We start from the raw sequence: 26,672 nt of genomic DNA on the forward strand, positions 1-26,672 counted from the left end.
TTACAGAGTTTGGTATTTAGAGCTGGTTATCTACTCTATCGCTATCCTATCTCTCTGGCGATAAAATGAAGATACATTTCCAGCTCATCCTCAATGCGATTCCGATGTTGGCGGACAGAATTGCCCGAGCTGGCCTGACATCATCATATGACAGATCCACTCCGAGCAGAACAATAGCATTTTACTCCCTCGAGACTAGATATCCCAAATATCCCTCATCTCTCCGATTCTTCTTCTTCTTTTACTTCATAGGGGGTACAAGAAGTATAATACTTCCCACTCGAGTAATTCCATCCACCGTCCCTCACTTAGTCTAGTACTGAGCTAAGTAACGTACTTATGCCTATCTCAAACGCGGCATTAACCACCAATCACGACCAACTGTTACTCATACAGCCGACGCCAGCCGCATTCAGCCAAAATCACTCACTTTCTGACTAACAACAACAATGGGAAAGTCTAGTTTGTTCTTTTTCCCCGCCCGACCGTCTGTTGTTAATTCACTTCAGAAAACAAACTGGTCACATTAATTGATGAAAACATTCTTAGTGTTGATAGTCTCAATGGATGAGGATATATCCTTAACCAGATATCTATTATCCACTCCATAAGATCAACCTACAGGAGATTTAAAAAAAAGAAAGAATCCGGAAAAGCATTCCACCCAGAACAAAAGGATGATCGCTTACCCCACGGGGTGCAATCGGGACAGCTCCCCTACGAAGCTCGCCGGATTCCGGAATCCGATTTGCATGTCGTGCTCGTTACTTGTTGTGTGGAATTGGGATCGTCGCATTTCGTCACGGTAAAATACTGAGTAAACTGAATACTTGGGTTTGCAATTGGCATGAGATTCCGAGGTTGGGGGCTTCCTTTGTTTCCTAACTAGTTCGTTTATGGGGTACTGTAGACTTTACTACAATCTCGCGAATACTACTTGACTAATTTGACGAATCTAGACCCTAGACAGTCGGATTCCTTGTCCTAATTGAGTAAGTACATCTACAACTGCTGAGTAGAATACATATCTACACGGCTTGGGGTATGTGCCTGTTCACTGGTCATTTCCAGATAAACCATCGGTCCTATATACACAATTTTCACCCGTGCAAGTTCCCGTTCTTCTTAACGCCATGTATCGCCAATCTCGCCATATAAACAAACATCATGATATGATCGTCCCCATCATCAAGCCAAATCAATCATGTAAATCATAAGCAATATATCCCAGGTCACAGAAACCAAAAGGGGAGTTAGCCGGCAGCCAGGCCGCTCATATATCCATACCATCGGCTCCATACATAACCCTCCCCATTTTCTCATCTCAAATATAGCACAGGAAGACTCAATGCTCCGAATCACGCCAGCATGCACGTAGAAATGAGTAATGCAAAAGAATAATCATAAGAAAAGAGATGAATCATGCAGGCGGCGTGTCAGTCGATGGTGACGGTTCTGCCACCTCGCCGTGCGCCCGCGTGCGCACCCGGAACTTCTCACGCAGTCGCGTCGTCAACCGATTGCGTCGCCGGATCCGCTGCTCATCCGCTTCGTCGGCCGCTTCCTCCCGGTTGGCCTCTTCCCGCACGCTCCGCAGCGCCGCAAGGCGCTCCTCCACGCTGGCGTCGCGCATGCGCCGCGCATTCAACGTGCCGTGCAAGTAGTTGCTGATGCGTCGGTGGCGACCATGGCTACTCTCGACTGTTGCCTCGGCGGCTCCCTCGGCTGCCGTCTCCGGGTGCCCATCGCCCAGGTCTTGTTCCTCCTCGCCTTCTTGCTGCGGGGGGTTGAGATCGATACGGCTGCAGGGGTCAGTAAATGCATGTCAAGCAGAGAAGTACAACGGATAGAATACATACCAGAGAGGACATGTACCCGACACATTCACCAGCCAGGGATCAATACACTCGGGGTGGAATTGATGGTTACACGGCAGCACGCGCAAATCCTGCCCCTTGACAAAGTCGTCCGTGCAAATAGGGCACGAAAAGTTCGGGTGTTCCGTCGTCGTCTCCGCCGCAGGAGCATCGCTTTGCTTTTCTTCCTGCGATTCTGTCGGGGGCGCTTCCGTTTGAGGCTGGTGTGGGGAGGTGACCTCCGCAGTCGTGGTCACATCTCGTTCCTCTAACTCATTGGCCGGCACCTCCAACCCCGAACCCATCTCAACATCCCCCTTGGGGCCAACCGACTTGCCGTCGGCTGGGGCGTTGTCCCCGAACTTGACGATCGGGATCGTATCTAACATGGCTCGCGCTATCCCTCGCGCTCGACTTTGTCGCGGTCGTCCCGCGGTATACCGAGGCCCATAGCGCTCCGGATGGCGGTGCGCACGCACCGCACCGGTAATAATGATGGCTAGAAAGAGGGCAGTGATAATACCTGTGATACTATACAGGATAATCATGGCTGTGGCAGATTAGCACATGCTACCGCGGCAATTGAGGGGTCCGGCATACCCGTGTTCGGACTCCCGGACGACTGGGTCTGGTCCTGGGTCGTTGTGGTGGGGCCAAGATACGACATGTTGGTGCCGATATAAGTCGTTCCGTTGCCTGGAGCTTCGAGTTGGGACTGGACTTGCCGATTCAAAGTCGGATTTACGATCGTAAAGACGTTGATATAGCGGTTGGCGGATGGTTCATCCGTCGTATAGTTGCAGAGCAGGGAGGTGCCACTATATAAGATGACGGCAAGAGCCTGCTGCTGTGCGGTGAGGACGTTGCCTAGCGTCGAGCTGGCATCCAGGTTCCCGGGATAGGCGGATGGGTCGCAACTGATCACCGCGATATCTTTGCGGCTCAATGACAGAGAGTTGGTGGCATCCACATCCAACAGAGTCCCCGACACCAGATATTGCTAGATCCATCAGTCTCGGGCACGGTGAGGCATTGACAGGGCTGACTAACCGCAAGTTCCGCCTGATTGAGATCCACCAGAGCCTGGGTCAACGGGGCGAGACGGACGGACGCTGGCAGGTGAACCTGACTGCTATTCAAAAGGAACCGGAGACCTCCAGTCCACGACAGATCCCCAGAGTTGTTGGACGGCCGCACGGTCCAACCGGCCGTGTTCACTGCAGAGCCGAGGGACGAGAGGGCGAGCAGGAAGATAACGCGAGCGGGGAGCGAACAGGTGGAGGAAGCAGCAGACGCAGCAGGAAAGGAAGCAACACGACGGAAGAAGGAGAATAAAAAGAAGAAAGGAAAGCAGAGTGAAGCAGGATGGAAACGGGGAGGACCCATCGGCGAATCGCCCAGTTGATGATGCTGGCCGGCGATGGAACTTTCCCCACAGTGACGAGGCCTACGGAGACGGCGGAGGATATGGGGGGACGGACGAAGATCATGAGCCACGGACGAGGATCGGCCCAGGACCAAGAAACCAGGAGGGACCCAGAGGCAGCCGAAGAGGCACCCAACTGCCAGTCAGCGTTTGGCGAGGACGGTGATATCACCCCCGTGTAGGAACCGGACGATCCGCGGCGGCTACAACGGGATTGGAGCGACCGTAGTGGAAGGGGGCAGTGAGAGCAGTGAGAGGTAGGGACGCCTCGTCACCAATACGGGCAAGTGAAGAGCGATTGGGGAGATTTGAGTTGGGGATTGAGTACCACGGAAGAATAGCTCTGGCGTGAATGAATGAATGATAGAAATCAGAAGGGGGTGGGTGAGTTGTGTGAGAGTGAGTGTGTGTGGATCGGATGCTCACAACTTCCAGTAAGCAGACTGGCTGCAATGGGGAATTAGCAGCGGCTGGCGATGGGGGAGAAGGATGATGATTATCCACCAGGGGAGGGGGAGGTTGGTGGATGGCTGGCAAGCTGCGCAGCCGGGCGATCCGGCAGGAAAAGCGACGGAAGAAATAAGAGAGACAAATAATAGTGAATAATAATGCCACTGGGGTCTGTCAGCCTCGTTACTATTCTTACAAGCTGCGGCGGGTTGTTGGGTGAGAATCAATCAATCCATCAATCCATCAATCAATTGAGTCAGTCCACCCGATGAGAATAACCCCGTCAACGCTGCCTTTCCAACTTTTTAGTTCAATCAGGGGAGACAGCAAGCGAATACGAGAGGGTCGAGCAAGAGTGAGAAGCAAAGAGCAAGTGAGCAACCGGTGGGAGTTCCATGGATCGACCGAGCGATGCCGGTGGATGATGGATTATTCATCGCAGCGCCTCGGTCTGATTGCTTGCAGATAGTCGTGGCCGAGGATTTGCGGGCGTGATGGATGCTTGCGGTTCACTGAGAGCCGAAGGAAGGAAAAAAGTGGGACGCCGCCAGAGACAGAGTGTCAGAGAGAGAGAGAGAGAGCGCGCGAGAAGGAAACTAAACTAAACTAAACTAAAAGCAAGAGATAAAATGGAATAACAGATCGAACATTGGAGAATCCAAGGAAAAAGATGGGGCAGGATAAGATAAGCCTGGTCGCATCCACTTGGAGACTTCTTCCCTCCCTGTGGATTACTCGATTGGGGTGAATGACAGTCACTCACGATCGGAATCGCCGCCTACAACATTTCTTGGGCGGGAAGAAAAGGAAAGGAATGGACCAGAAATCCAATGGCAATGAAAATCCCCCATTCCCCAGTGAGAATGAATGAATGGCTTTCTCAGAAAGAAGCTGCAACTGGACCGAGTGCGGGGGATCCTGGGCAACGCGCCGATCCCTTGTGCTTGGCCCAATTTTCGGACGGGAGCCGTTCATGGTTCTGGTGACTGACTAAAAAAGATAACCAGTAACTCCGTGGCTAACCCGCACCACCAGCAGATAACCAGCTGCCAGACAAGCTATTGTCAATCGGAGTAAAAGGCAGATGGGGATTGACTTTCCCAGTGATTATCCCTATCCCTCAAAGACAGGCGGCCCTGGTCAACAACACGCGCACAACAGAAGCATCAAGGATAATCTATCCCACACACCAATCGATGGATGCAACAGCACGAATAGGCAGCCAGATCACCGTGCGGCATTGCATCATTCATTGAACTTTGTTTTCCCGATCCAGCACCTTCCCATCAAGGGGTTCCGTTTCCAACAATGCAGAAGGGATGAGATCCCTCTCACCGCACCGCACCTTATAAAAAGCTAACAGTTGCGCTCGTGCATGGATCTCGTTTGAGAACGGAGTGAAGGATGTCCTCTCATCCAGACCTTTTCTGGCTGCTGGTGCTGCTGGTGCTGCTGGTGGTTTGAAGGTAGCGCGCATGGACCCTTTCACGGGATGGGGATTTTGATTGCTTCTTCCTCGCCAACTCCGAATTCTTCCAACGTGGAATCCTCCCCATCCGGCCAGAGCAGGAGGAATTGTTCATGATGGTGTGCAGACGAAACCATCATCCGTCGCCATTTCACCAGTAATCGGATGATCTGGATGGGATCAGATCTGATCCCTTGATGGATGGCGATGGTTACCCATAACGGAAAAAGGTAGGTATGTCGAGCTGACTAACTTTCCCTGTCTTTTGACCGGATTTGTTTCCGTTTCTGTCCCGATCAGGAAGGTCCAAGAACTCATCCCCGTTTTGCTTCGCCGGTGATTCTCCGCCTCTTAAGGTGGGGGTGAACGGAGCACGTCCACCGTGAGTTCATTCTCCAACGGAGTCTCCGATGCCGGAGTCCATGCGTCTCATCTGCGGGGGCTCGGCGATGATGCGAGTATGTCTGCTGTGAAGATGACGAGGCAGCTGGGGAACGAGCGCAAGATTGCATTGCATCTGACCCAAATCAAAGGAACTTGTTCATGATCTGCATAAAATGGCGAACACAATTTTATTCATCCTCATGCAGGGATTTCCTCTTTGAGCACTAGGGTTAGGGTCCCTGCCAGTCACTCGCCCCGTCCGGAATAAGCTATGGATTAGGCCGATCGGGGGGATCCGCCCATCCTCAGCTGTTCAGCTCGCTATTCTCCAGATAGCAAGCAACATTCCTCCGACCAGGAGGAGGGCAGCAAAAGAAGACGGTCTCTGGGGTGCCCTCCACTCCCCCCACTTTGCAGACTCGCTTCCTCAGCCGACAACGTTCTAGCCCATCTGGTCGTTGCGCGGATGGGTTGCTTTTCACCCACACCGTGTGACAGGTGTCACATCTCTCCTCTATCTTCTCGCTTCAACTTGCCATCCATGTCGAGCAGGCGACCAAGCAACAGTGCGTACTGTAAATAAGTAAGTTTCAGCACCTTGCCCGGGAGGGAATATAGTAGATCAGCGAGAACACCCGCCCATCCATCCATCCATCCATCCACCCATCAATCCTGATCCGTCATCCATCCATCCTTTTAGCGGATCGTAGGGCGATCAAGTGGATTGTCTAGCAGGGTTGATGTGACCTGACCTGACCTGCCCTGCCCTGTCCTTTGCCTCCCACCCCCCACACACGGTGGTCGCGTGTGTTGATCGTGCCTATTTAGGTGTAGATAAAAATGAAGGAGGAGAACAGACCACCCACTGAATCAGGGCGAGAACAAGAACATACAAAGCATAATGCGATTCATGTTTATTTTCTGCTTAAAGTGCGATCGGATCTCGCTTGCTTGAATAATGGAGGATCTCTTTTCTGAGCTGTGATGAGCTGTGCTGAGCTACTTTAGTGCCAGAGCTACCACCCAATTTTAAGCTATCCATGATAGCCACCATCGTCACTCGTTCCAAGATAGTTTATAACCACCATGTCACCAGAACCACTACTATCACAATTATGCAGGGTAGATTGAGTAGAGCAACTGACATGACATGACATGTCTGGAGATGGATTTTTACCTCAGGGGAACGTCCCAATCAGACCATAGGTGATTGAGCGCAGCAGCACAGTCTCCAAGCGGCGGCGCTGTACCACTACCATCATTTATCATCCTCACTACTTCTTCTTCTACTGAACGAAGTATCCCATCAAGGCGACAGTAATACTTTATTGATTAAGGCAAGAGAAAAACATTACTACTATGGTAGACAACTAAGTAAGAAATAGGTACCGTAGCACCCAACCAGCCAGCACGGACGAACAAACCCGCCACGAAACATATGACTATATCGCAACGGTGTTATTAGGGGCTCCCTCCGAGGATTATTCCCCAGTGCTACTTACCTACTTTCTCTTTATCACTGTGTATGTATGTATGTATGTATGCCACAAGGGTATGCTGCTGCTCCTACGGCTACAGCCGACTAAGGCCGTCGCCGCCATGGATCCATCCCTACTCTTCCCTACCATTTTCTATCCTGGTGAGGGGGCTTAATAAGACGGGGATATATCGATGGAGGAAGGAGACAGCGGCAGCAGCAGCAGCAGCCACTGCCAACGATTGGCAGCAGTATCGGGGGAGGTGGTCTCGACCATGGCCACCGTGAGGCTTGTGACAGCAGCAGCAGCAGTTAAGAAACTAACTTACTTACAAACTACCAAATAGCGTAGCATAGCATAGCATAGCAAGCAACACTTGGTCCGTGTGTTTCATTTCTTCCTTACTTTACTCGTCCTAGACTAAATACTTAAGGTAGTAACTAAACATCTATAGTACTATCATACTAAGTACGGACCGTCTTTACCCACCTAGATAGTGGGTAACAGATAATGAACAAATAAAAGAATGGGACCACTTGCAAGCCTAATATATAAGATTACATTCATATACATACCCAGTAACTAACCTTAACAAACTAAGCAAGTAAGCAACTAAGTAAGAAGACATAACTACTAGGTAATGAGTAGTAGTAAGTTGCACCCATCAACCTGGAACACACATTCCTATCGACGGAACAAGCTGCCACCAATCTCCGTTGCTGATAGACTCCCGCAACTTTCCCTACTTACTTGCTTTACTGCCCATTAGATAGGTATCCGTAGGTAGTTAGATAACTGGTCAGTAAGTATGGATTGTACCGTACCAGCACCAGTGTGAAGCAATGTACACCGTAGAGCAAAGCAAGCCACGTACATCAGGTACCGCAATCCACTACCCGATTTAACAAAAGCTCAAGAGAAGGAATGGATGGATGTGGATGTGGTGGTGGCTTGGACGGATTCGCCTCATCCGACCCTCGGATAAAGGGGAGGGGGGTGGCAGCAATGGTATGATAAATGAGAGACAAAGATTGGGGGCTTTGTTGATTCGTCTCGTCTTTAGTTTGTTGGGATGAGATGGGAAGTTACCGACCGACTGGGTGTGTTTGCTGTCCTCATATTTTCTACTGATTGATTTTACTTGGGTATGGGTGCCATGGCTGAGGGTGGTGTTGGGGGTCAGAAGGTAATTACTGTAGGGGTTTTTTATTTGCTGGGATGAGTGAAATTAGTACTGGTGTTGTGTTGTGGACTCGAGGAATTCCATCGGACTAGGATATACCGAGTAGGGAAGTTGGTAGTTGGTAGATGGCAGTGCAGAAGAGTGCTTAAAGGGGTAAATAGCTACTGAGGGGAGGAGAAAAAGACCGAAGAAAAGGACAGAAGTTAGTACTATAATGATAATAAGGGAAAAAGAGAGCAGAAGATAAAGAATAAATGAAACGGGAAAAAAATATTAACCAAAGAGTGAGTCCATTAATTTTAATAATTCCATGGGGGGGTAATTAATAGAGTCAATTAACTGGTAGGAAGGAAAATAAAAAAAAAAAGGGAGGGAGGGATGGATGTGAGTGAGGAGGGGGGGGGGATGTTTGTTCATTGTTCATCCAACCCATCACGCTCTAGCTCCAGGTGTCAAAGCTCAAGCATACTACTACTGTAAGTCAGTAACTTTGCTATCTTGGGGGAGAAGAAAGAGACGACATGACATGCCTAACTAAATATCCACTGGTTATAGTTCAGCCAAAGAGGATTGATTGACTGACTGACTGCGGAAAATCCTACCCTACAGTAACTCCTACGACGTCGCTTTTCAGTCCCCACTTGCTCCTCCACCCCCGGCGCTCACGGGGAAGCAAAAGCAAAAGAAAGTAAAATAATAGAAAATAAAAAATAAAATTAAAAAAGGTAAAAAAGGGCGCCAGGAAGCGCACAGAGACAAGAGACAAGAGGCAAAGAGAGAGAGAGAGAGAGAAATGCCATGTCAGGCCGGACCAAAATTAGCAGCAGAGGGAAAAAGATGGATCATGGATGGCGGTCGAGGGCCTGGAAGAGTTATCCCGCGTCCTCCTCCCCGCTTCCATTCGAGGGCCTCGACCGCTGGAGCCCGCGGCGAGATCCAGACTGATTGGCCACCGCCGCCCAGGGAGGCGCGCCCGCTTCCCTGCTGAAGGTGGATGAAGCTGGTTGAAGGAGGGTCACTCTCTCCTCCCAGTCGAGGGCCGAGGCTCCCATCGAACGGAATTTTGGTCAGAAAAGTAAAAACAGTAGAATGGATCGGGGAACCCGGTCAGATGCTCTTTGGTAGGTAAGTACTTGAGTTACTAGTTAGGTAGGTATAGGGGCCGTTGCTATGTTATACCACCACCCTGCCCAGGGTTTTGAATTCTCACCACCATCACACGGGGGTGCGATCAACTGCTGGTGGTGGTGTCTGTTTGGAACTACTGACGCCGTCTTCCCGATCAAGCACCAGAGAAGCTTGAGATGATTGATGTTTCCGGTGCATCTGAAATTTCAAATCCTTTCGAATTCTAATTGCGAGGAATACATTAGTTTTTCTCCTCTCTTTGCTATTTTTGTTTTTTTTCTGTTTTCTTACTGATCCAGACAAGAAATTAAATAATATAATAATCATAATCCTAATAGTAATAATAACACATCCATCCATCCATCCATCCATCCCAGAGGAAGCCTAAACTTCCCTTTTTCTTCTCTTGTTCTCTCTCTTCCAAAAGGAGATAATCGTGGAAACCGAAATATGCGTAAAATAAAATAAACAGTTAAGAATAACAATGACCAGGAAAAAAAAGAAAAAGGATAAATCATCAGCTTAACATGGAAAAAATCAAAAGCCAAATAATAAATCAGTAACAATTGAGCCAAAGAAGGCACAGACAGTCTGCTCTGCACTGATCCCAGGTAACAGTAGTACTTTTTCCCTGGTCCTCTTGGGGGGATGTCTTTTTTTTTTTTCAATGTCCAACCCCCCTCTTCTCTCTCTCTCTTCATCCTTCTCACACACTCTCTCTCAACTGACTACAAACTACTAACTACTATTGACTCTGTTGTCTTTCTCCTCTCCTCTTGTCTCCATCCTACCTTTGATTCCATCTCCCCCAGACCAAAAGTCCCCTTTTCTCGGGCGGGACCTCCCGCTAAAGCAAACGCGATCAGGATGCGCTCCACGAGGCTTTGATCGGTCAAACAATCCATCGGCAGGGAATTCATTCATCGAAGGCCCCAACGAGGCGATCAGGAACAAATCTACCGCGCCATTCCTAGTCCTGCTACTCACTCATTTCGACTACCACCTTTGCTACCTACTTTGCTCCTATGCCTACCACCACCACTCCCAATTCTTCCAATCTCTCCCCCTTCGCAGACCTTAGATTCAATTCCAATTTACCATTTCTCTTCCAATCCCTATCCCCTTTCTAATTCCGTCTTCTCTTCTTCTTCCCGCCGCCTTCCCCCCAGTCTTAGTCTGAAACTCCTCAACTGCAACTCCATTCCTTCATTCATTGATTCACTCATCCGTCCATCCATCCATCCATCCATCCATCCACACCACTACTTCTCCACCTGCCTCTATTGTCCATTCCCACGCCCCCTCGCGCTAGATGATCGATTCGACACAACTTTAGCCTTCCCACCTTCTTCTCCCTCGCAGACGTCCTCCCCTGACATGCACCTGTCGGCTTACTCGACGAGACAGCGCTCGTCGTGCCTTGCCGTCCGTTAGCAGCAGCCCCCACGTCTGCCCGGCAACCATGTCCCCTCCGTCCCTCTCCATTCCGGCCACTCCTACCGTGGCCGAAACTCTCCATCTCTGGAAGAAACGCTTCGACAAGCGACATCTTTCCACGTAAGCCAATTTTCCCTCCTTGCTTCCCTTTCATGATTCGAGTCTCGTGGGGCCGTCGTTTGGTCGTGACTCGTTTGACTTCCCGTCAACCTTGTGTGTCTGTGTGTATGGGTGTGCGTGTGCCCGCGGATGATCTACACAGGCTCCATCCTCCATGATAGGATAGATAGTCCGTGCTTTAATACTCTTCCGGAATAGCGAGAGCACGGTGCGGATACAAGACCGTGATCGTTCGTCCCACTGACCTTCCGACAGAAACCCAGTCATCGCTACCCTTGATATTGAATACAACGAGCTGGTTCAATCATGGAAACGCTTCCAGGATAACCTCCTTCCCAACGATCGAGTGCTCTTCCACGAACGCCTGCAGAACCCCGACGATGTTTTGGACGTCGTCGCCAGCATCGAGCCCGTCTGGACGTCCACGTCGGGACAGCGGGTGTTGAGGGAATGTTGCGACGAATTTCGTTCGACGCTGGGCTCACACGGGAGGCTACTGGCCGTTCTACCAAGAAATGAATTGTACTGCTCTCTCTTTTACGGCGTCCTGCAATCTCTTCTGAAGGTGAGCCCGGATGTTGTTCGTATCCCCCTCCGCCTAGTCAATAACTAAACTCCGTGAGTCCCAGGCATCCGCGGGCTATCCAAGAATTTTGGAAGGGTTGTTCAAAGCATTGGTCCAAATCAACCGCCTCATTGCTCCTCCAGCCTTGGGTGAGGCAGTGCCGGCGACGAAAGACTCCATCAACGCCATCAGCCGCTTCTACACGCTCCTATTCTTCTTTCTTGGAGAAGTGATGGACTGGTATGTGAGGAAGGCCAAATGCGGGCTCCTGCGGAGCCCCAACCAAGACGTGTATCGTGCCTTCCAACGCCTGATTGGCCAGATTCGACGCAGCGCCAAAAGCATGATGCACGATCTCACTGACGCCATGGATGTCGATGACGCCGACTGCGATAGCCTATGTGAAATGGCGCACGACGACTATCGGGGGTGGTTTGAGCGGGCCCGATTGAGCCAGGTGGGCCTTCAGAACGGGGCCCGGCGCTTCGCAGCGCAGAATGCCCTCACCCGTCAGTTGATGTGGGAGATTCACCAGGACGCAGTGGAGCGCAAGCGATTGTTGCAAGACAGAGAGGTTCTTCTGGCGCGACTGCTGGACACTGTTAGTCTACAGCTACAGTCAGTGAGTAGACAGAACAGCGGCATTGCCTGTTTGACCACAACCGCTTCCCAGGACTTAGGTAGGGAAGCCAGGCTCACATGGCCCGAACTGCTCGAGGAGCTGACCGTGCACGCATTACAAGACACAGACAGGTTCAACCTGATGAAAGGGGGGCACAAGCATAAGTACACACGCATGGAATTGCAGATGGCTTCCCAGAAACTCGAAGACTTCTTTGATGCCGACGACCAGATCCCCGCGCTCGAATTCGACGTTCCAGTCATTGCCGAAGATAATGTGATGACCTCGCTGAAGCAATGGGCGACCGACGCCCACTCACAGGTCCTGGCCGTGGGGGGCCCCCAATCGACGGTCTACCCTAGTCCGGTACTTCTTGTCTCGACGTGTTACGCCAGCTTTGCTCGCAAGGCGGGCTTGCCTGTAATTTCCCACTTTTGCAACCGATCCACCGATGCTGCCAACGAATTAACCTATGAGCAACACCTTATCGCCCTGGCCTACAGCCTGATCCGCCAGTTGATAGAATACCTGCCTCCCGTAGTCGAAAGTCATGCGGGGTGCGATTTGAGCGGCGAGCGTTTCAAGCCATTGAACGGAACGCTCACGTCTTGGAAGGAGGTTCTCTCGCTGATTGACATACTCCTGCACTTTGCGCCGCCCCTGCTGGTGTGCGTGATCCATGGGCTGGATATCATCCAAGATGCGTCGACAGATCCGTACATTCGCTCGTTGGTCCGGACCTTTCTGACCCACACGCGGCACCAGCCAGTATTACTGCCAAACGGCGAACAGAGCCAAAGCGTATTACTGAAGGTGCTGTTCACGGTGGCTGGTCGCCCAATTTCGCTGGTGGAGACATTATCCGAGAACCAGCTCATTCTGCGGGAGTCGAACACGACCGAGGAGCTGGCCCCGACCGACGCCGCTTTGGACGCCGATGTAGGCCCACCAGTCATGATTGCATAGTCCATTCGAAGCTTTAGCGACGCCGCATTGCGATTTGAGTTGAATTGTTCTTTCCCTTCGGGTGAAAATTCGGGGTTCTCATAGAATTTCATGCAGGCCGGGAAATTTTTCTTCGTCATGTTTTGGATATAAGATGGATTGGCATGAGCCGCTGGATGATGCATTGCTGTGAATTCTTCCTTTCTTTCGTAACGTCACTTCTCCCAACTTAAGGGGAGCTTACACTTATGGTTTCATTCTGCATGTTGATGGAGATATTTTCTTGTTTGGGACAGGCACATCTCATCTATCTCGGAAGCACGGAGTATACGACTGGACCGGTTGGGTGGGAGCATTTGGGTGTACATTTGTAATAATAGCAGCTCGACGAGAACATGCATATACTACGGCTGTCGCTAGACTGATACCCTAAGTTGCAGTGGTCGTCCTGGGCTGGATCCGATTCTCTGTTGATTGTCTTTTCCCCAGATTTGTGGGTGTTCTTGGCACCCTCGGGATTCGTCTTCCGACGCAGTCCAGCTGCATCTCATCGTCTTCCCCCGCAATCGTTCTTTTCCTTTTCATCTGCCTCCTGGTCCTCCTCCTCTGGATCCTGCACGAGTCAGGCAAGCGAGAAGTCCCCACTGACCTCATCCCTTCCCTGTGGTGAGTGTCTGACCTGCTGTGCTCGGAATTCTACATTGAAGTGGATCCGGGATTGCACATCCGTCCCAGACAAATATTTATTGACCACCTCCCCGCCCCAGCTGTTGGACAACGCAGACAACATCCATCGACTTACTTACAAACCATTGCTCCCAGCATGGGTTCCGGCGAACTTCGTGTCGGCCCCAACCGGCTCTTTCAACTGGAATCCGTCAATGTAGAGGATTTCAAGAAAATCTGCTCCCAGACCACCGATCCGGCCAGCTATCCGCTGGCCGTGGCCGTGCAGAAGAATATCCCCATCTATGATGCCGCCACCTTTGATCCCCTGAATGCAGATACCACCGCGGCTCTCCAAGCCGAATGGCATCACGTCCTTGAATCAGGACCGGGCATCTTTGTTCTCAAAGGCATGTACCATCCCTCCCGGTACGCAGACACCCTGAACGCCACCAACACGGCTTTCCAACACATCATCGATCGGGAGCGCCAGTCCCTGGGCCCCAAAGGCGATCATTTCGCAGCCAGCGGGAAGAATGACCGCATTTGGAACTCCTTCAGCAAGCACGCCTTTGTCGACCCCAGCTCCTTCATCACCTACTACAGCAATCCCTGGCTGCGTGTGGTTAGCGAAGCCTGGCTAGGTCCCGCCTACCGGGTGACCGCCCAGGTCAACATCGTCAAGCCCGGCGGCGCCGCCCAAGATAGCCACCGGGACTACCACCTTGGATTCCAAGAGTTGGATCGATGTGCGGCCTTCCCGCGGAGCGTTCAGCTCGCTAGCCAGTATCTGACGTTACAGGGGGCCGTCGCACACAGCGAGATGCCGGTAGAGAGTGGTCCTACACGATTCCTGCCCTTTAGCCAGACATATGCTCCGGGATATCTGGCGTGGCGGCGGGACGACTTCCGGGCGTTCTTCCAAGCGAACTATGTGGCGTTACCGTTGGAGTTTGGCGATGGGTTGTTCTTCAACCCGGCGGTATTCCATGCCGCGGGGGCCAACGAGATGGCCGAGAGCACGGGGTTCCATCGCAAGGCCAACCTGCTGCAGATTGGATGTGCTCTGGGGAAGACGATGGAGCACATCGATGCGGTGCCAGTGGTGGAAAAGTGTTGGGAGGAGGTCAGTGAGAGGTATCGCCGGCAGGGAGGGTTAAGTGCAGAGTTGGAGGCATGGGTATATGCCGTGGCAGATGGGTATCCGTTTCCCTCGAACCTGGATCGCCGGCCCCCTGCTCCGAGTGGGATGGCGCCGGAGAGCGAGCAAGAGATGATTGTGCGGGGGTTGCAGGAGGCATGGGATCGAACCAGGATTGTGGAGGAGTTGCGAGGGCTGCAGAGAGAGGGACGGGGACACCAGGAGGTGTAGTTGGCAAATTTGCATTCTGTTGTACGTATAGATAGCTGATCATAAACCTATGGGGGAAGCAATTCTCTGGATGCAACCCCACCTCATGTAATTTCCACTGTACACTCCCGCAAGACGAAGCTTAAGTAGGACAGCTGCCGCCATGTGATCGATCCCTATCCACCTCCACCTCCGTTCTTTCTTACGATCAGACCAGTCCACACTTCCACCATGTCCGCTTCCATCCATACCCAGCATGCTGTCCTGCTGGCAGCTTCTCCAGCTACTGCTGGCCACCTCCCTTCCGGCAGCAGCCATCAACCTCACCGGCTATGAATACATCGTCGTGGGCTCTGGCGCCGGCGGAGGCCCTCTGGCCGCCCGCCTCGCCCTAGCAGGCCACTCAACCCTGCTTCTCGAAGCCGGCACTGAACAAGCCCACAATTTCAACACGTCCGTCCCAGGCTACGCAGCACTTGCAGCCGCAGACGACCATCTCTCCTGGAACTTCTTCATCCGCCACTACGCCAACGACACCCAACAAGCCCGCGACCCCAAAACCGTCTACACCACGCCCACCGGCGAACAGTACGTCGGCCTCCATCCACCCCCGGGATCCATCATGAAAGGCATCCTCTACACCCGCGCCAGCACTNTGGGAGGCTGCACCGCTCACAACGCCCTCGTCGCCATCTCTCCCCATCGCTCTGACTGGACTTACATCGCCAACCTCACCAACGACCCATCCTGGCTCCCCGACCCCATGCGCGAATACTACATCCGCCTCGAAAACAACCACTACCTAACCCCCGACATCCCAGGCCACGGCTACACCGGCTGGCTCTCCACTCAACACGCCCCCATCAACCTCGTCCTCCAAGACCCCCAACTTCTTTCCCTCCTCCTCGGCGCCGTCTTCACCCAGCCCCGAAACATCCTCTCCAACCTCATCTCTTTACTCCTCGGCGACGTCAATGCCAACTCCCCCTCCCGCGACTCCAAACCTGCATACTACCAAATGCCCATCGCCACATCCTCCAACGTCCGCAACGGCGCCGCAGACTTCCTCCGCGCCGTCCACTCCGCTACCAACCCAGACGGCACCCAGAAATACCCCCTGACCATCCGCACAAACTGCCACGTCACCCGCGTCCTCTTCGATACTACCTCCACCTCACAAGCCCGGAAAGCAACAGGCGTGGCCTTCCTCGACGGCCCCTACCTCTACCGCGCCAGCCCGCTCTCCTCCCAAGACACCCCCAGAACCCCCGGAACGGCCACCGCATCCCGCGAAATCATCCTCTCCGCGGGCGTCTTCAACACCCCCCAGATCCTCCAACTAAGCGGCATCGGGCCCGCAGATCTCCTCAAGAAACATCACATCCCAGTCCTGATCAACCTCCCTGGCGTCGGCGCAAACCTCCAAGACCACTACGAGACCTCGGTAGTAGTCGAGGCCCCGTTCCCCTTCCGTGTCCTGGACGGCTGCACATTCAACTACACGTCCGACCCGTGTCTGCTTCGATGGCTGAATCCGAACGGACATAAAGACCGGGGAATATATTCCTCTGCGGGGTTTACCAGTACTCTACTCCACCATACCCCCAACACATCCACGACACCCAACCAAAATAATGACAACGACGACTACAATACAATGGTCTACGGCGGCCTCGTCAACTTCCGCGGCTACTTCCCAGGCTTCGAGGTCAACATCACAGCAACGCACCACTCCTTCACATGGGCGATTATCCAAGCGCACCCGTCTAATAGAGCCGGGACGGTGAATATCAGTTCCGCAGATCCGCTTGATCCTCCACATATTCTATTCAATTCCTTCTCAGACCCTAACTCGGAGAAGGATCTATTTGGGTTAGTAGATGCGATCAGGGTTGCAAGGAGGGCACTGAAAAGACAGCTTATTCCTACGACGGAGACACTCCCGGGGAGAGAGGTGAGGGGGTATGAAGAGTTAAGGCAGTATGTATTGGATACGTCGTGGGGACATCATGCTGTGGGGAGTTGTAGGATTGGAAGTGGGGATGAAAGAGATGAGGGGGCGGTGGTGGATGGGAAGTTTAGGGTGAGGGGATTGAGGGCGTTGAGGGTTGTGGATGCGAGTGTGCTTCCTAGAGCGCAGGGAACATTTCCAGTGTTGGGGGTTTATATGCTTGCGGAGAAGGCGGTGGGGGATATTCTTGCTGAGGAGTAAGAGGGATCTATTCGGGTTGCAGGTGGATATGTTAGCTTTGTTGTTGTTATTGCTGTTATCCTCAGATATGATCATACAGCTAAGGTAGTATGATTCCTACAAAGTTGCGAACAAGCAGTAAAGAAAAGAAGCTCCCATCTCCTTCCCTAGTAGCACACACACTAGCGTTATTTCTAGTATCTGCCTAGGCACAGGCTGTGCATCTTCATAGTATAAGCCAAGCCCTAATATAAGATCAAAATTCTATCTTTTATACTACTATATCCCGAGTAATCTTCAATTATAGGTATAAAGTCCCTACAGGAAAACATAATTTGTACAGGAATGGACATCTACAGAAATCCTTACTACTAGGGCACTCTCGATATAGACATTGCGACGGGGGGGGGAGGGAGGAATGCGAATGAGAATTATACTATGTAGTAGTCGATGAGCCCCTCGTGTAAAGGGACCCTTAGTAATTATGGAGTCGAATCTACTACACTTCGTATAGTGGGCATGGATTAGGGAAATCACTTATTGGACGTCTATAGATTTACTATATGGGGGTGATAACCACTGCACCCGGCCACCTGTAGGTTTATGGTTGGCATGAGGCTTGGGGTGTGGTGGAGTGGTGACGCAGATGGGCCATGGGTTGGTAAAGTAGGGCTCGTTAGGGCCGTAGTTGGTTAGTAGGTGCGTGAATCTAACTGTTCGTAGTTACTAGCACGGTCTGTCTAGGGGTGAAAGAAGAGTAAATAAGAAAGGTGTTGTGAAAGAAGTGATGGATCCATGTGCCATCCAATGTAGGGTTGTCCTCATTAGGGTTTTACGAATAGGAGAATTAATTTGAATTATAGGACATAAGTAACAACAATGAAATGGTAGTCTGGCTGGGTATAGTATTATGGATTATGTAACGAGGGATATCAGTGGGTAGTGCGTTGTAAACAAAAAAGTGAACACCAGAAAGAGAAAGACAAAAAGGGAATAGTAAGGAAAGAAGAAATAAAGAGGGCGTAACAAGAGCTTGTGAAAGCAAGAGAAACAAAATCTCAAAGTGAGCGTGAGTATGAACGACTTTGATGTGGGGAAGGAGGAGATCATTTCTTCAAATTCTTCTTGATCTCTTGGTTGCCTCTCTGCCTCACATCCATAAGCCAATCTCTCACTCCCCGGCTACTATCTCCCACCCGGATTACACCGTCCCTCACACCCTTCCATCCTTTGATTGGCTGCTCCATCATTGTGTGGTTACCCCAGCACACCTTGGACCAGAGCCCCTTGTTCTGTGAGGTCCGATAGGTAGACCGACTTTTGTAGCAGTCACTGCAGTAGTCGGTTGAAGGGCAGTCAAGGCACATATACCACTTGGGAGCCTCCAGGTCCCACTTCATTAACTTCGGCTTATTGCAGGGCCCCATGCACTGCAGCATGCTGCCATTACTTTCATCCACGTCCATAAGCTCGTCCGGAATGGGCATGCTGTTAGGTGTCGTTACTGCCGTTGTTGGTGGTTCGTTTGTGTCGTCACTGGAACACTGACAAGTGCAAGTGCTTTTGACGGACTGTGGGCTTAGCGGCTCCCCAGGATGGGCTGCTGGCGCAGTGGCGTGGCTGCTCGGGTCCACCTTCAACCCCATCCATCCATCGACAGCAGGCTTCGGCACGTCGCGAGCATAAATGGCCGTCGACAAAGTGTTTTGATATTCATCCTCGCTGACTTGCAGCGCGTCTGCATTAGCACGATCGAAGATGAGGGACGCTGCAATCCCGGCATCCTTTGTGAGATTGAGCCAGTTTAGAACCTTTGCCAGTGTACGGAAAGCAGACATGTCGTTGTCGTCGACCCAGTCGTCCAAATCGGCAATGCAGAGCTTGAATGCTTGGTCGGCCAGTTCATACGCCCGTCTTAAATGATTCATCTCTTTGAACATTTTTGCGAGCGTTATGAGAGCATTTGCCTTGGCGGAGGATTCTATGACATCGGAGACCCGGACGTTGTTGATCAGGTCAGCTGCTGCATAACACAGAGGCAGCCTCAAATTGCGGACCTTGGTTTTGCTGAATCGATAATGGTAAATGTCGAAGCGCTCTGTGATAATAATACTGAGCAGTCTCGAATCCACTTGAAGGGTCTCGTCTTTCATCATAGCGTCCAGTATCCTGTTGAAGATATCTTCGGCCATCCTGATTGCCTGGCAATCTTCTCGGTAGATGATCGCAAGTTCCGATAGCATGACGCATGTTTCATGGAATAGCCCTTGATAAGCCCAATAGTTGATGGCACGGTCGTAGATTCGTATAACGACTTCAACGTTGCCCGTTGCCACCGCTGCTCTGCGGAGCCAGTCATCCTTATTCGTTTGGCGAGAGCGGCTCATCAGCCAAGCGGGTATAAAAAAGTCGACTTTGCCGGACATCTGCTTTTCTACCGTATTGATGATAGATAGATAGTCTTCCTGCTCCGCATAAATTTGCACGAGGGTAGTCAAGAAGTCACTTGTTCCTCGGCATGTCTTGATATCGCTGTTTAGCGCGTCTGTGCATCTATCGCGGGCTCGCTTCTTATCACCAAGGGCCATGCAGGCTTGCACAGAAAGCATATAGACTCTCTTGCATCGATTTAGGTTGAAGTTAGGTCGTAACGCGGCATCTGAGTCTTTCCAGCATTTGAGAGCTTCCTCTGTGTACTCTTTGACTTTCGTCCACTCATCGATAGCGACAAGTCCGGGCTGGGGTACATAATGCTCGGCAAGTCCAAGCAAGGAATATAGCTTCTCCGCACACATTGAATCGTCCAAGTATCGATTCTTCTCATACAGAAAAAGAGCATATTCTCGGTCTTGCTCGTTGGTGGACTCGTACAAGAGGAGGGCAGCGGAAAGTCGCGCTTGGGCAAACCGGGTCCGCCTGTCTGTGCACAGCCGAAGCATATTCTCAGCGACTCTGGTGTTGATCTGATCATCATCTCGCGACCAGTGCTTGTACTGTCCGGTCTAATTGAAGTTAGCTCCCCGGGAGTGGTTGTAGTCGGTGCCCAGATACATACATTGAACAGCGCACGATAGGCGAGCCTGTATGGACCCTTAGCGCCCTCAGCGGTGGACTTCTGGGCCCAGCTGCGAAGATGGCCGTGGGCCAGATCTTCCAGCATTCCTTCAGGACGCTTCTTCAAGGCATGAGCCCAGGTCCATATCTGAGTCGGGAGAGACAAGTTCTCTTTCTCGTCTCTTTCGGTAAGCTTTTCTACCCAAGCCCGCACAAGTTCGTTGGTGCTCCTGGATAAGTCAATGTCATAAATATCAAAGTGAATCTGCCTGTCAGGCGAGTTCCATAGTATATCTTCAAACATAGAAGAAACGCCAGTTTTGTTAGTGAGAACTCTGCCTAAGGCTTCTCCGACCCTCTTCAGAAGCCGACTCTCAATCTCCCGTGGTTGCGTGGCCCTTGTGTCCACGTATTGCGACACCTTATCTTTTAGGCCTTTCTTAGCATTTTTGGTACTGGGCTGCTGCCACTGAGGAACAACGTCTCTGTCAATATCTTTTAGGTGCTGGATGAGGTGGAAGGCTGCATATTGACAGAGAGGTGTTGGTTTCTCCGCGTTGGGGTCGCAAAGAACGTCGCAAAGAGTGACAAATATATCAACCTTCTCGGCATTTACATTCAGTCCAGGCATGAAACTACCCTTTTTGACACATTCTCTGAACTTTGCGTGGCGGAACTCGATGTACTGATAATCACTGACGGACGGGGTGCGGCGACTTTTGCCCTTAGGGCTCTCTATCTCGTGCTCGGGTCGGGAACACCAATATAGTTCGCGGTCCAACTTCGAGGGACCTAGGTCAGGAGGAAGCATCTGCCGCATGAATAGGAGGCTATGAATAAATTAGATTTTGCATCGCGCTTTCCGGTTCAGCAGTACTTACTTCTGACACTGAGACAGGATAGTTTCTAGCCCCAGGGCCTTCACCTCTGGATCATTCTCAAGGGCAAGTACTTGATTCAAGTTGGTCACTGTGAGAGTCTGCTTTGCGAACGCGCACCAGAAAAGCACTTTCTTGACGGCCTTTCGAAGTGGCTCGTTTGATGTTGCCAGGGCATTCCTAACCAAGGCGTCTTCTCCATCACCGATCATCTCCTTGAATTTGCCCAAGCTCTTCGGACCTTTGACTCCATACTGTTCCATGATATCAATGGTCTGGTCCAGTACAGACAGGTTTCCTAGTAGCATTTGACCGCGTTAGAACAAATGAACTTCTACGCAAGAAGAATCAGTCCGCTCACCGTCTGATAACTGCTTTAGGAAATCCGAGACCTCCTTGGTGACATCCGGATCACGTAGAACCTGTGAGAGCATATTCAACGAACTCATGCGTCGACGAATGATCTTGTCTCCAAGAGAATCATTATTCCACATGCTGATTTCGGGAATGGATGCTTTCTGCGCCACATCAGATGGGAAGAGCTCTCCCTGATCGTGAGACCCTGTCAGGAGGACCCAAATACGATGGTTTCGCTCCCCGAGTGTCTCATATAAGAGACCCAACAGGGATTCACGCTCTTTAGGCTGCATTTCCGAAACACCGTCCAGGAGGATGTACAACTGCTCGGACGAATGCGATCGCTTCTCAAATCGCTTCAGCACGAGCTCATCCCAGACCATTTTCGCATCGCGCGAGTCTAAGACAGGTTTGGTGGCTATCGCGTCACACCACTTTGGATCCTGGGCTGCAATCTGGAATAGAATAGAGGCCACAACGCTAGAGAAGCTTTGATTGTACTGCATGCCCGGCTCGAACAGGAAGTAAGTGACTATAAGTTGCTGTCGCACCGTTTCTTTCTGAACAAGGGTTTGATCTCTTCCGGCTATTGAGGGTATCAGCTGATAGCAATGTGCTGTTAGGAAGGTTTTTCCCACGCCATCACTGCCTTTCATGTATAGTAAAGGGCAGGTGCCGTGCGGGTATAGCCACTTTTTGAAAAGGTCATGCTTTTCAACCCACAGTAAACCGCCATCAATCAGCTGTGGCATAGTGGAGTCCATCCGGGTGGCCATCTGAGACATCACTGTGAGGTTGAGATTGAGCTTGCTTTGGAGGGTTTTTGTCAATTTATCAAATACATTCCCCTTTTCAGACATGCTGTGCATATCGAACGAGAAGGCAGTCTGCTGCATCTTGGTATTGGTATTCTTGATCAGCCAGTTAACGCCATCCTTGATCTCTTTGGTATCATTGTATCCTTCGATTTTGATTGCCTTGTGGAAGCCCTTGATCGCTTGTTCAACCTTTTCACATTTACCAGTGGTCAAGTCAGTTTGCACTTTGAAGACCTTTTTTGCGAAAAGCGCTTTGGTTGAAGACCCCATTAGTTGCAACTCTTGAGAAAAGGAATGTGCACTTTGCTGTGACTTGAATAGACCTACTGAAACGTGATTGGCTTCGCAGATCATGCCCTACATAGGAGCAAAACTGCAACAAGGCGATGAAAACGCCCACTAGGCTTTGCTTAGCAGTTGGTGTGACGACGGGATATTTATCGAAAGTATCGATCTCTTGCATTGCAGCAGTGATTGTCTGAAACGTTGCCTGAACAGTGTTCAGGTCTGCGCTCACATCTTGGGCAGCCTACTTGGGATGAGCTATTCTGGTCGAAATTGGGTTGGTGAGACGGGGCAAAGGATGTTGTGGATGGTATACCTTGAGCAAATACGATATGCCCCCAGCGAGCAGCTTGGCTGGTTCGGCATACTAGCTTGGTTAGACATTGGAGCGAAATCTTTTCGAGAAGCCAGATACATACAGTCCCGCTTGCGTGGCCTTCGACATAAGTGCACGCTTTCTGTGCCCAGGACATACACTGCTGCACCGGCTCGCGTAATTTGTTTCCAAACTCCCGATCTTGGGGGTGTCTCCAATCGCGGAAAAGGGCCTGTGTTTGAGCGAGAGGGTCGCTCGCTGCCTGAAAGTCGGCCAGTTGCGCTTCTTCGGCTGGGTCGAATTTCAAATCTCCCTTCGCTTTTGCAAAAGCCTTTTCCCACAGCTGCTCCATCGACTCCTCGCCATACCCCGATCGTTCTTCGTCCCCATCTTTGCGATTCAGGAGCGTTTTGACGTCCTTCATTATGGGCGTATCCGACCGTAGAAGTCAGAGACCTGAGAAAAGCAATCCCACAGTCGTCGGGATGGGGCGAACTGAAATACATAAGACAGGGGAGGCAGGTGCGGCTGAGCTGAACTTCGTCAGCTATCCCTATTCTCCCGGCTCAATCATTGCTCGATCTGAATCGACCTGCATAGTTAGAGGCACACTAGACGAACTATGGAGCACGGTAGGGTCCCTCATTGGGCCGATCGATCGAAGCTCAGTGGCAGAGATCCCGAGCGGGTGGGGACGCGGGAGATTAATCGCTGCCAGCTGACAGTGTGGTTCTTCAGCTCGAAAGCTTGCTGATTGTAGTGCTCTTGCGACGGGTGCACCTAGATTAACTTCTAGCGGAGCGAGTTCATCGAAAGTGACGAGTTAAATTAATATCACTTATGACGTCTCCATCTCAGCACGTACATCATGGAATGTCCCATGGATTGGCATGTGTGATGGGTGGCTAGCGCGCATCTCCGGTGTTCTGACGATCAGTAAAGAGACCCACTGTTAAAAGTTTAGCTCTCCTCCTGGTTGGATCGTGATGCGGAGGCCCCGTCGCATGCTCCATGCTCCCAACATGGTCCCGGAATGATGGAACTGCAGCTGCAGGTCGACTGTGGTCTATCGGACAAATCAGATATGTCCTTTGGTGGTTCTAAGCCATGGAGATGTGATTGCAAGACAGTGATGGCATTGACACAGCGACGGAATCCATTGCCCCAAGGGGGAATGATACGCTGCTCCCTGGCATGGGCCCCTTCATTTCCACCAATGACAGGGATCCAGGAATATTGGGTAAAGCAATTGCAGGGAAGGAGAAGGGAGAGACTGCAGAAGAAAGGCTAGACACATATGCGTCAAAACTCGTCTCTGCCATAGGTTCATGCAAGCCATGGTAATATGACTGGCTTGTTGTTATTGTGAGGAGCCGGTGGGTACACAACGAGCAAGTACATCGTTCGGTGCTAAACCTCCGATGGTCGGAAGTGACTACCTCAACATCACGTGTCTTCAATCACGTGTCGAGATATCAGGTGATAACAGCCATTCCAGGCTATCCCCTTTTTGGCTACCGCTCCTCCGACCGAAATTGTTGATGGAATCAATTATTCATGGAATGATTCTCCCGACAGACCTCGCTTTTCCTTCCCGCGGATCAAAGACCGGCATCTTCTTTCGACATGGCTCCTACCCTACCTGGTAACTCGGGCACTTAGCCAGACGTCTGCCACTACAGCTTCGGCCTTCCCCGCTCGAGAAAGGCTTCCAGCCTATACTCAGCCCGAGATAACTGCTAGCATCATATCACATACACAATGTGGCGCAAAAGAAAGCATCCTCAAGTGGAGAATGCTTTCAACCTGCCTATTTCAGGTACGCTGAAGCCGCAGGCTATTATAGCAATCCCATTGGCACTCTCATTGAGAACGAAATTACCAGCGTGCGCTGCTATGTGCCTTTCCGCCCAAGGTACTGCTGGTGGGGCCTGGCCGGATATCTCGGTGCTCTAAGACTCACGTCGTCTGACCAACCTATCTCTGAACAAAGAGCAATCATCGACATTTCGCTGCCGCAATTGGATGCTAGTATAAAGCGTCGTCTCCAGAAAGGCTCTTCTATTCGAGTACCGCCCATATAGTTCAGTACCGTTATGGCCGCCGCCGCCGCCGCTCGCAGAGTAGCTGCCACAGGGACTTCTCAGGGTCCGTGAACCCTGAGAGTCCCTGAACCCTGAAGCCAAGCGCCAAGCGCCAAGCCCGTCCAGTGCCGACCTCAGCGCGAATACTTGCTGCGCGATTTGTTCGTTGTCGGCGACCAGTGGATAAACGACCTACTATGTACCCACTCGTTACTTCTTGTCATTGGATGGTCACTGTGTATTCTATATGAATTTTGCTATCCGGCTATGCCGGCACAGCAGACGCCTGTCCGGGGAGTAGCATATAAGAGGGCCTGCAGTCTCTGCAGTAAAGTTGGAGCTGTTGTGCCTCAATCGCTTCCTTCCTGCCATCCAGACCCCAAGCTGCTAGCTGTCCCTCTCCAAGACAACGCCCTCAGTTATGCCTTCCTGGATCGTCAAGCTCGGTGCCCTTGTGGCTTTGGCGCATACCGTCGCCGGATCCCAGATCTCCCTCAGGACGACCACGCCCCCGGCCAATGAGTACGTGACTCACTGCACTGTCATCCTCGATGATGAGCTTTTTGGCTGCAAGGGCAGTTCGAAGCCCTTCGGAAAGAAGTGTGGCCATAACAGGGGCATCGAGACCAAGTCTATCTGCGATACATCCTCCGTTACCGTTGATTGGTCGACCGCCCAGGTTACCTTCCAGGATAACAATGGCCACTCGGCTAACTGCACGCTGAGTTCGACTGAGGAGGGAGGTCACTGCAACACTGACGACCCGGATGAGTTCCCGATTGAGCACAATGGAGCAGAGAGACTCGGAGCCGGAGCTGCCCTCTGGGGTCTTGGCACCATGGCTGCTACCCTGTTTATCTGAACTTCCTGAACTTCCTGAACTTCCTGAACAGGGTAAGTGCTTCCTGGTTGAAGTTTTAGCAATGTCCAACTAGTACTGGCTACTGAATAGTCGACTAACGATTATCTATTTAATCAGGTCTTTCGCCATTTCCGTGATTACACTATCCTCATGATCACTGGCCCGGCTACCACACCATCGATATCGTTGAAAGCAAGTCTATTATGGATGCCGCCATCATATACCCACGATCTCCCGCACTTATCTCTGAAGGGCAAGAGATAACGCAAGACCGAACTCACAGAGGCATTACTTTTTAATGCATATTTTTCTTCTTCGCCTCTACCATTATGTATATAGATTTATTTCTTAGTCAACAATTAACGAGGAATGAAAAGCCATACATACCTCAAGCTTTAGTCTGTGAATCCAGTAACCCTCTTCAAGTGCGCAGAAAAGTCTTCGGCACCGTATACCCGAGGGACCACTCACCCCCTCCCGGCCGAACACTTCCGACCAGTAGCCTAGCTATGGCGCTCGTTACCGAAAAAGAAGTTAGTTCGGTCAAGGTCATGCAATTAAGCGTTGTGGCTACCGCGTCTTGGCACACAGTCGGGGAGGGAAAGCTCGGCGCCCCATACCGCTTTGGGTAGGGTTTGCATTAGTCGACCCTGAGAATTGTCTACGACTGGTATGAAAGCCTTATATGCATTTGAGTCATGTATATTATTGGTGAGTATTTATGGAGCTGGATAGGCGTGGTGCGTTT

The 26,672-nt window shown here is 51.3% G+C and overlaps 11 protein-coding genes across 11 annotated transcripts; 8 read left to right on the top strand and 3 right to left on the bottom strand.

Annotated features, from left to right (window-relative positions):
- Nucleotides 1-1,420: 1,420 nt before the first annotated feature.
- Nucleotides 1,421-3,242, bottom strand: An16g05580 (uncharacterized protein; the record flags this gene model as incomplete). The annotated part of the gene is made up of 4 exons (XM_001397829.3): nt 1,421-1,802; nt 1,860-2,406; nt 2,457-2,856; nt 2,907-3,242. The coding sequence occupies 4 exons, from the start codon at nt 3,240-3,242 to the stop codon at nt 1,421-1,423; spliced, it is 1,665 nt and encodes a 554-aa protein (XP_001397866.1).
- A 516-nt stretch (nt 3,243-3,758) lies between these two features.
- An16g05590 (uncharacterized protein) lies at nt 3,759-4,227 on the top strand (the record flags this gene model as incomplete). The annotated part of the gene is made up of 2 exons (XM_059745158.1): nt 3,759-3,800; nt 4,051-4,227. The coding sequence occupies 2 exons, from the start codon at nt 3,759-3,761 to the stop codon at nt 4,225-4,227; spliced, it is 219 nt and encodes a 72-aa protein (XP_059604811.1).
- Nucleotides 4,228-4,562: 335 nt separating this feature from the next.
- On the top strand, nt 4,563-6,030 carry An16g05600 (hypothetical protein; the record flags this gene model as incomplete). Its single annotated transcript, XM_059745159.1, has 5 exons — nt 4,563-4,714; nt 4,813-5,025; nt 5,096-5,190; nt 5,557-5,739; nt 5,813-6,030. 5 exons carry the CDS (start codon nt 4,563-4,565, stop codon nt 6,028-6,030), a joined length of 861 nt encoding a protein of 286 aa, XP_059604812.1.
- Nucleotides 6,031-7,183: 1,153 nt separating this feature from the next.
- Nucleotides 7,184-7,377, top strand: An16g05610 (hypothetical protein; the record flags this gene model as incomplete). The annotated part of the gene is made up of 2 exons (XM_059745160.1): nt 7,184-7,223; nt 7,262-7,377. 2 exons carry the CDS (start codon nt 7,184-7,186, stop codon nt 7,375-7,377), a joined length of 156 nt encoding a protein of 51 aa, XP_059604813.1.
- Nucleotides 7,378-7,986: 609 nt separating this feature from the next.
- On the top strand, nt 7,987-8,413 carry An16g05620 (hypothetical protein; the record flags this gene model as incomplete). The annotated part of the gene is made up of 3 exons (XM_059745161.1): nt 7,987-8,070; nt 8,228-8,248; nt 8,321-8,413. The coding sequence occupies 3 exons, from the start codon at nt 7,987-7,989 to the stop codon at nt 8,411-8,413; spliced, it is 198 nt and encodes a 65-aa protein (XP_059604814.1).
- Nucleotides 8,414-9,093: 680 nt separating this feature from the next.
- On the top strand, nt 9,094-9,553 carry An16g05630 (hypothetical protein; the record flags this gene model as incomplete). The annotated part of the gene is made up of 2 exons (XM_059745162.1): nt 9,094-9,235; nt 9,405-9,553. 2 exons carry the CDS (start codon nt 9,094-9,096, stop codon nt 9,551-9,553), a joined length of 291 nt encoding a protein of 96 aa, XP_059604815.1.
- A 1,282-nt stretch (nt 9,554-10,835) lies between these two features.
- On the top strand, nt 10,836-13,100 carry An16g05640 (uncharacterized protein; the record flags this gene model as incomplete). The annotated part of the gene is made up of 4 exons (XM_059745163.1): nt 10,836-10,930; nt 11,186-11,495; nt 11,560-12,785; nt 12,818-13,100. The coding sequence occupies 4 exons, from the start codon at nt 10,836-10,838 to the stop codon at nt 13,098-13,100; spliced, it is 1,914 nt and encodes a 637-aa protein (XP_059604816.1).
- A 785-nt stretch (nt 13,101-13,885) lies between these two features.
- On the top strand, nt 13,886-15,100 carry An16g05650 (uncharacterized protein; the record flags this gene model as incomplete). The annotated part of the gene is made up of 1 exon (XM_059745164.1): nt 13,886-15,100. The coding sequence occupies one exon, from the start codon at nt 13,886-13,888 to the stop codon at nt 15,098-15,100; it is 1,215 nt and encodes a 404-aa protein (XP_059604817.1).
- A 235-nt stretch (nt 15,101-15,335) lies between these two features.
- On the top strand, nt 15,336-18,014 carry An16g05660 (uncharacterized protein; the record flags this gene model as incomplete). The annotated part of the gene is made up of 4 exons (XM_001397837.3): nt 15,336-17,287; nt 17,357-17,378; nt 17,785-17,865; nt 17,994-18,014. The coding sequence occupies 4 exons, from the start codon at nt 15,336-15,338 to the stop codon at nt 18,012-18,014; spliced, it is 2,076 nt and encodes a 691-aa protein (XP_001397874.3).
- A 362-nt stretch (nt 18,015-18,376) lies between these two features.
- On the bottom strand, nt 18,377-23,402 carry An16g05670 (hypothetical protein; the record flags this gene model as incomplete). The annotated part of the gene is made up of 6 exons (XM_059745165.1): nt 18,377-20,272; nt 20,326-21,154; nt 21,206-21,500; nt 21,564-22,734; nt 22,778-22,906; nt 23,082-23,402. 6 exons carry the CDS (start codon nt 23,400-23,402, stop codon nt 18,377-18,379), a joined length of 4,641 nt encoding a protein of 1,546 aa, XP_059604818.1.
- A 1,209-nt stretch (nt 23,403-24,611) lies between these two features.
- An16g05680 (hypothetical protein) lies at nt 24,612-26,477 on the bottom strand (the record flags this gene model as incomplete). The annotated part of the gene is made up of 7 exons (XM_059745166.1): nt 24,612-24,714; nt 24,785-24,928; nt 25,052-25,254; nt 25,340-25,461; nt 25,534-25,938; nt 26,100-26,170; nt 26,380-26,477. The coding sequence occupies 7 exons, from the start codon at nt 26,475-26,477 to the stop codon at nt 24,612-24,614; spliced, it is 1,146 nt and encodes a 381-aa protein (XP_059604819.1).
- Between the last annotated feature and the right edge of the window lie 195 nt (nt 26,478-26,672).

This window comes from Aspergillus niger (assembly GCF_000002855.4).
Source record: "Aspergillus niger supercontig An16".
Taxonomy (NCBI): domain Eukaryota; kingdom Fungi; phylum Ascomycota; class Eurotiomycetes; order Eurotiales; family Aspergillaceae; genus Aspergillus; species Aspergillus niger.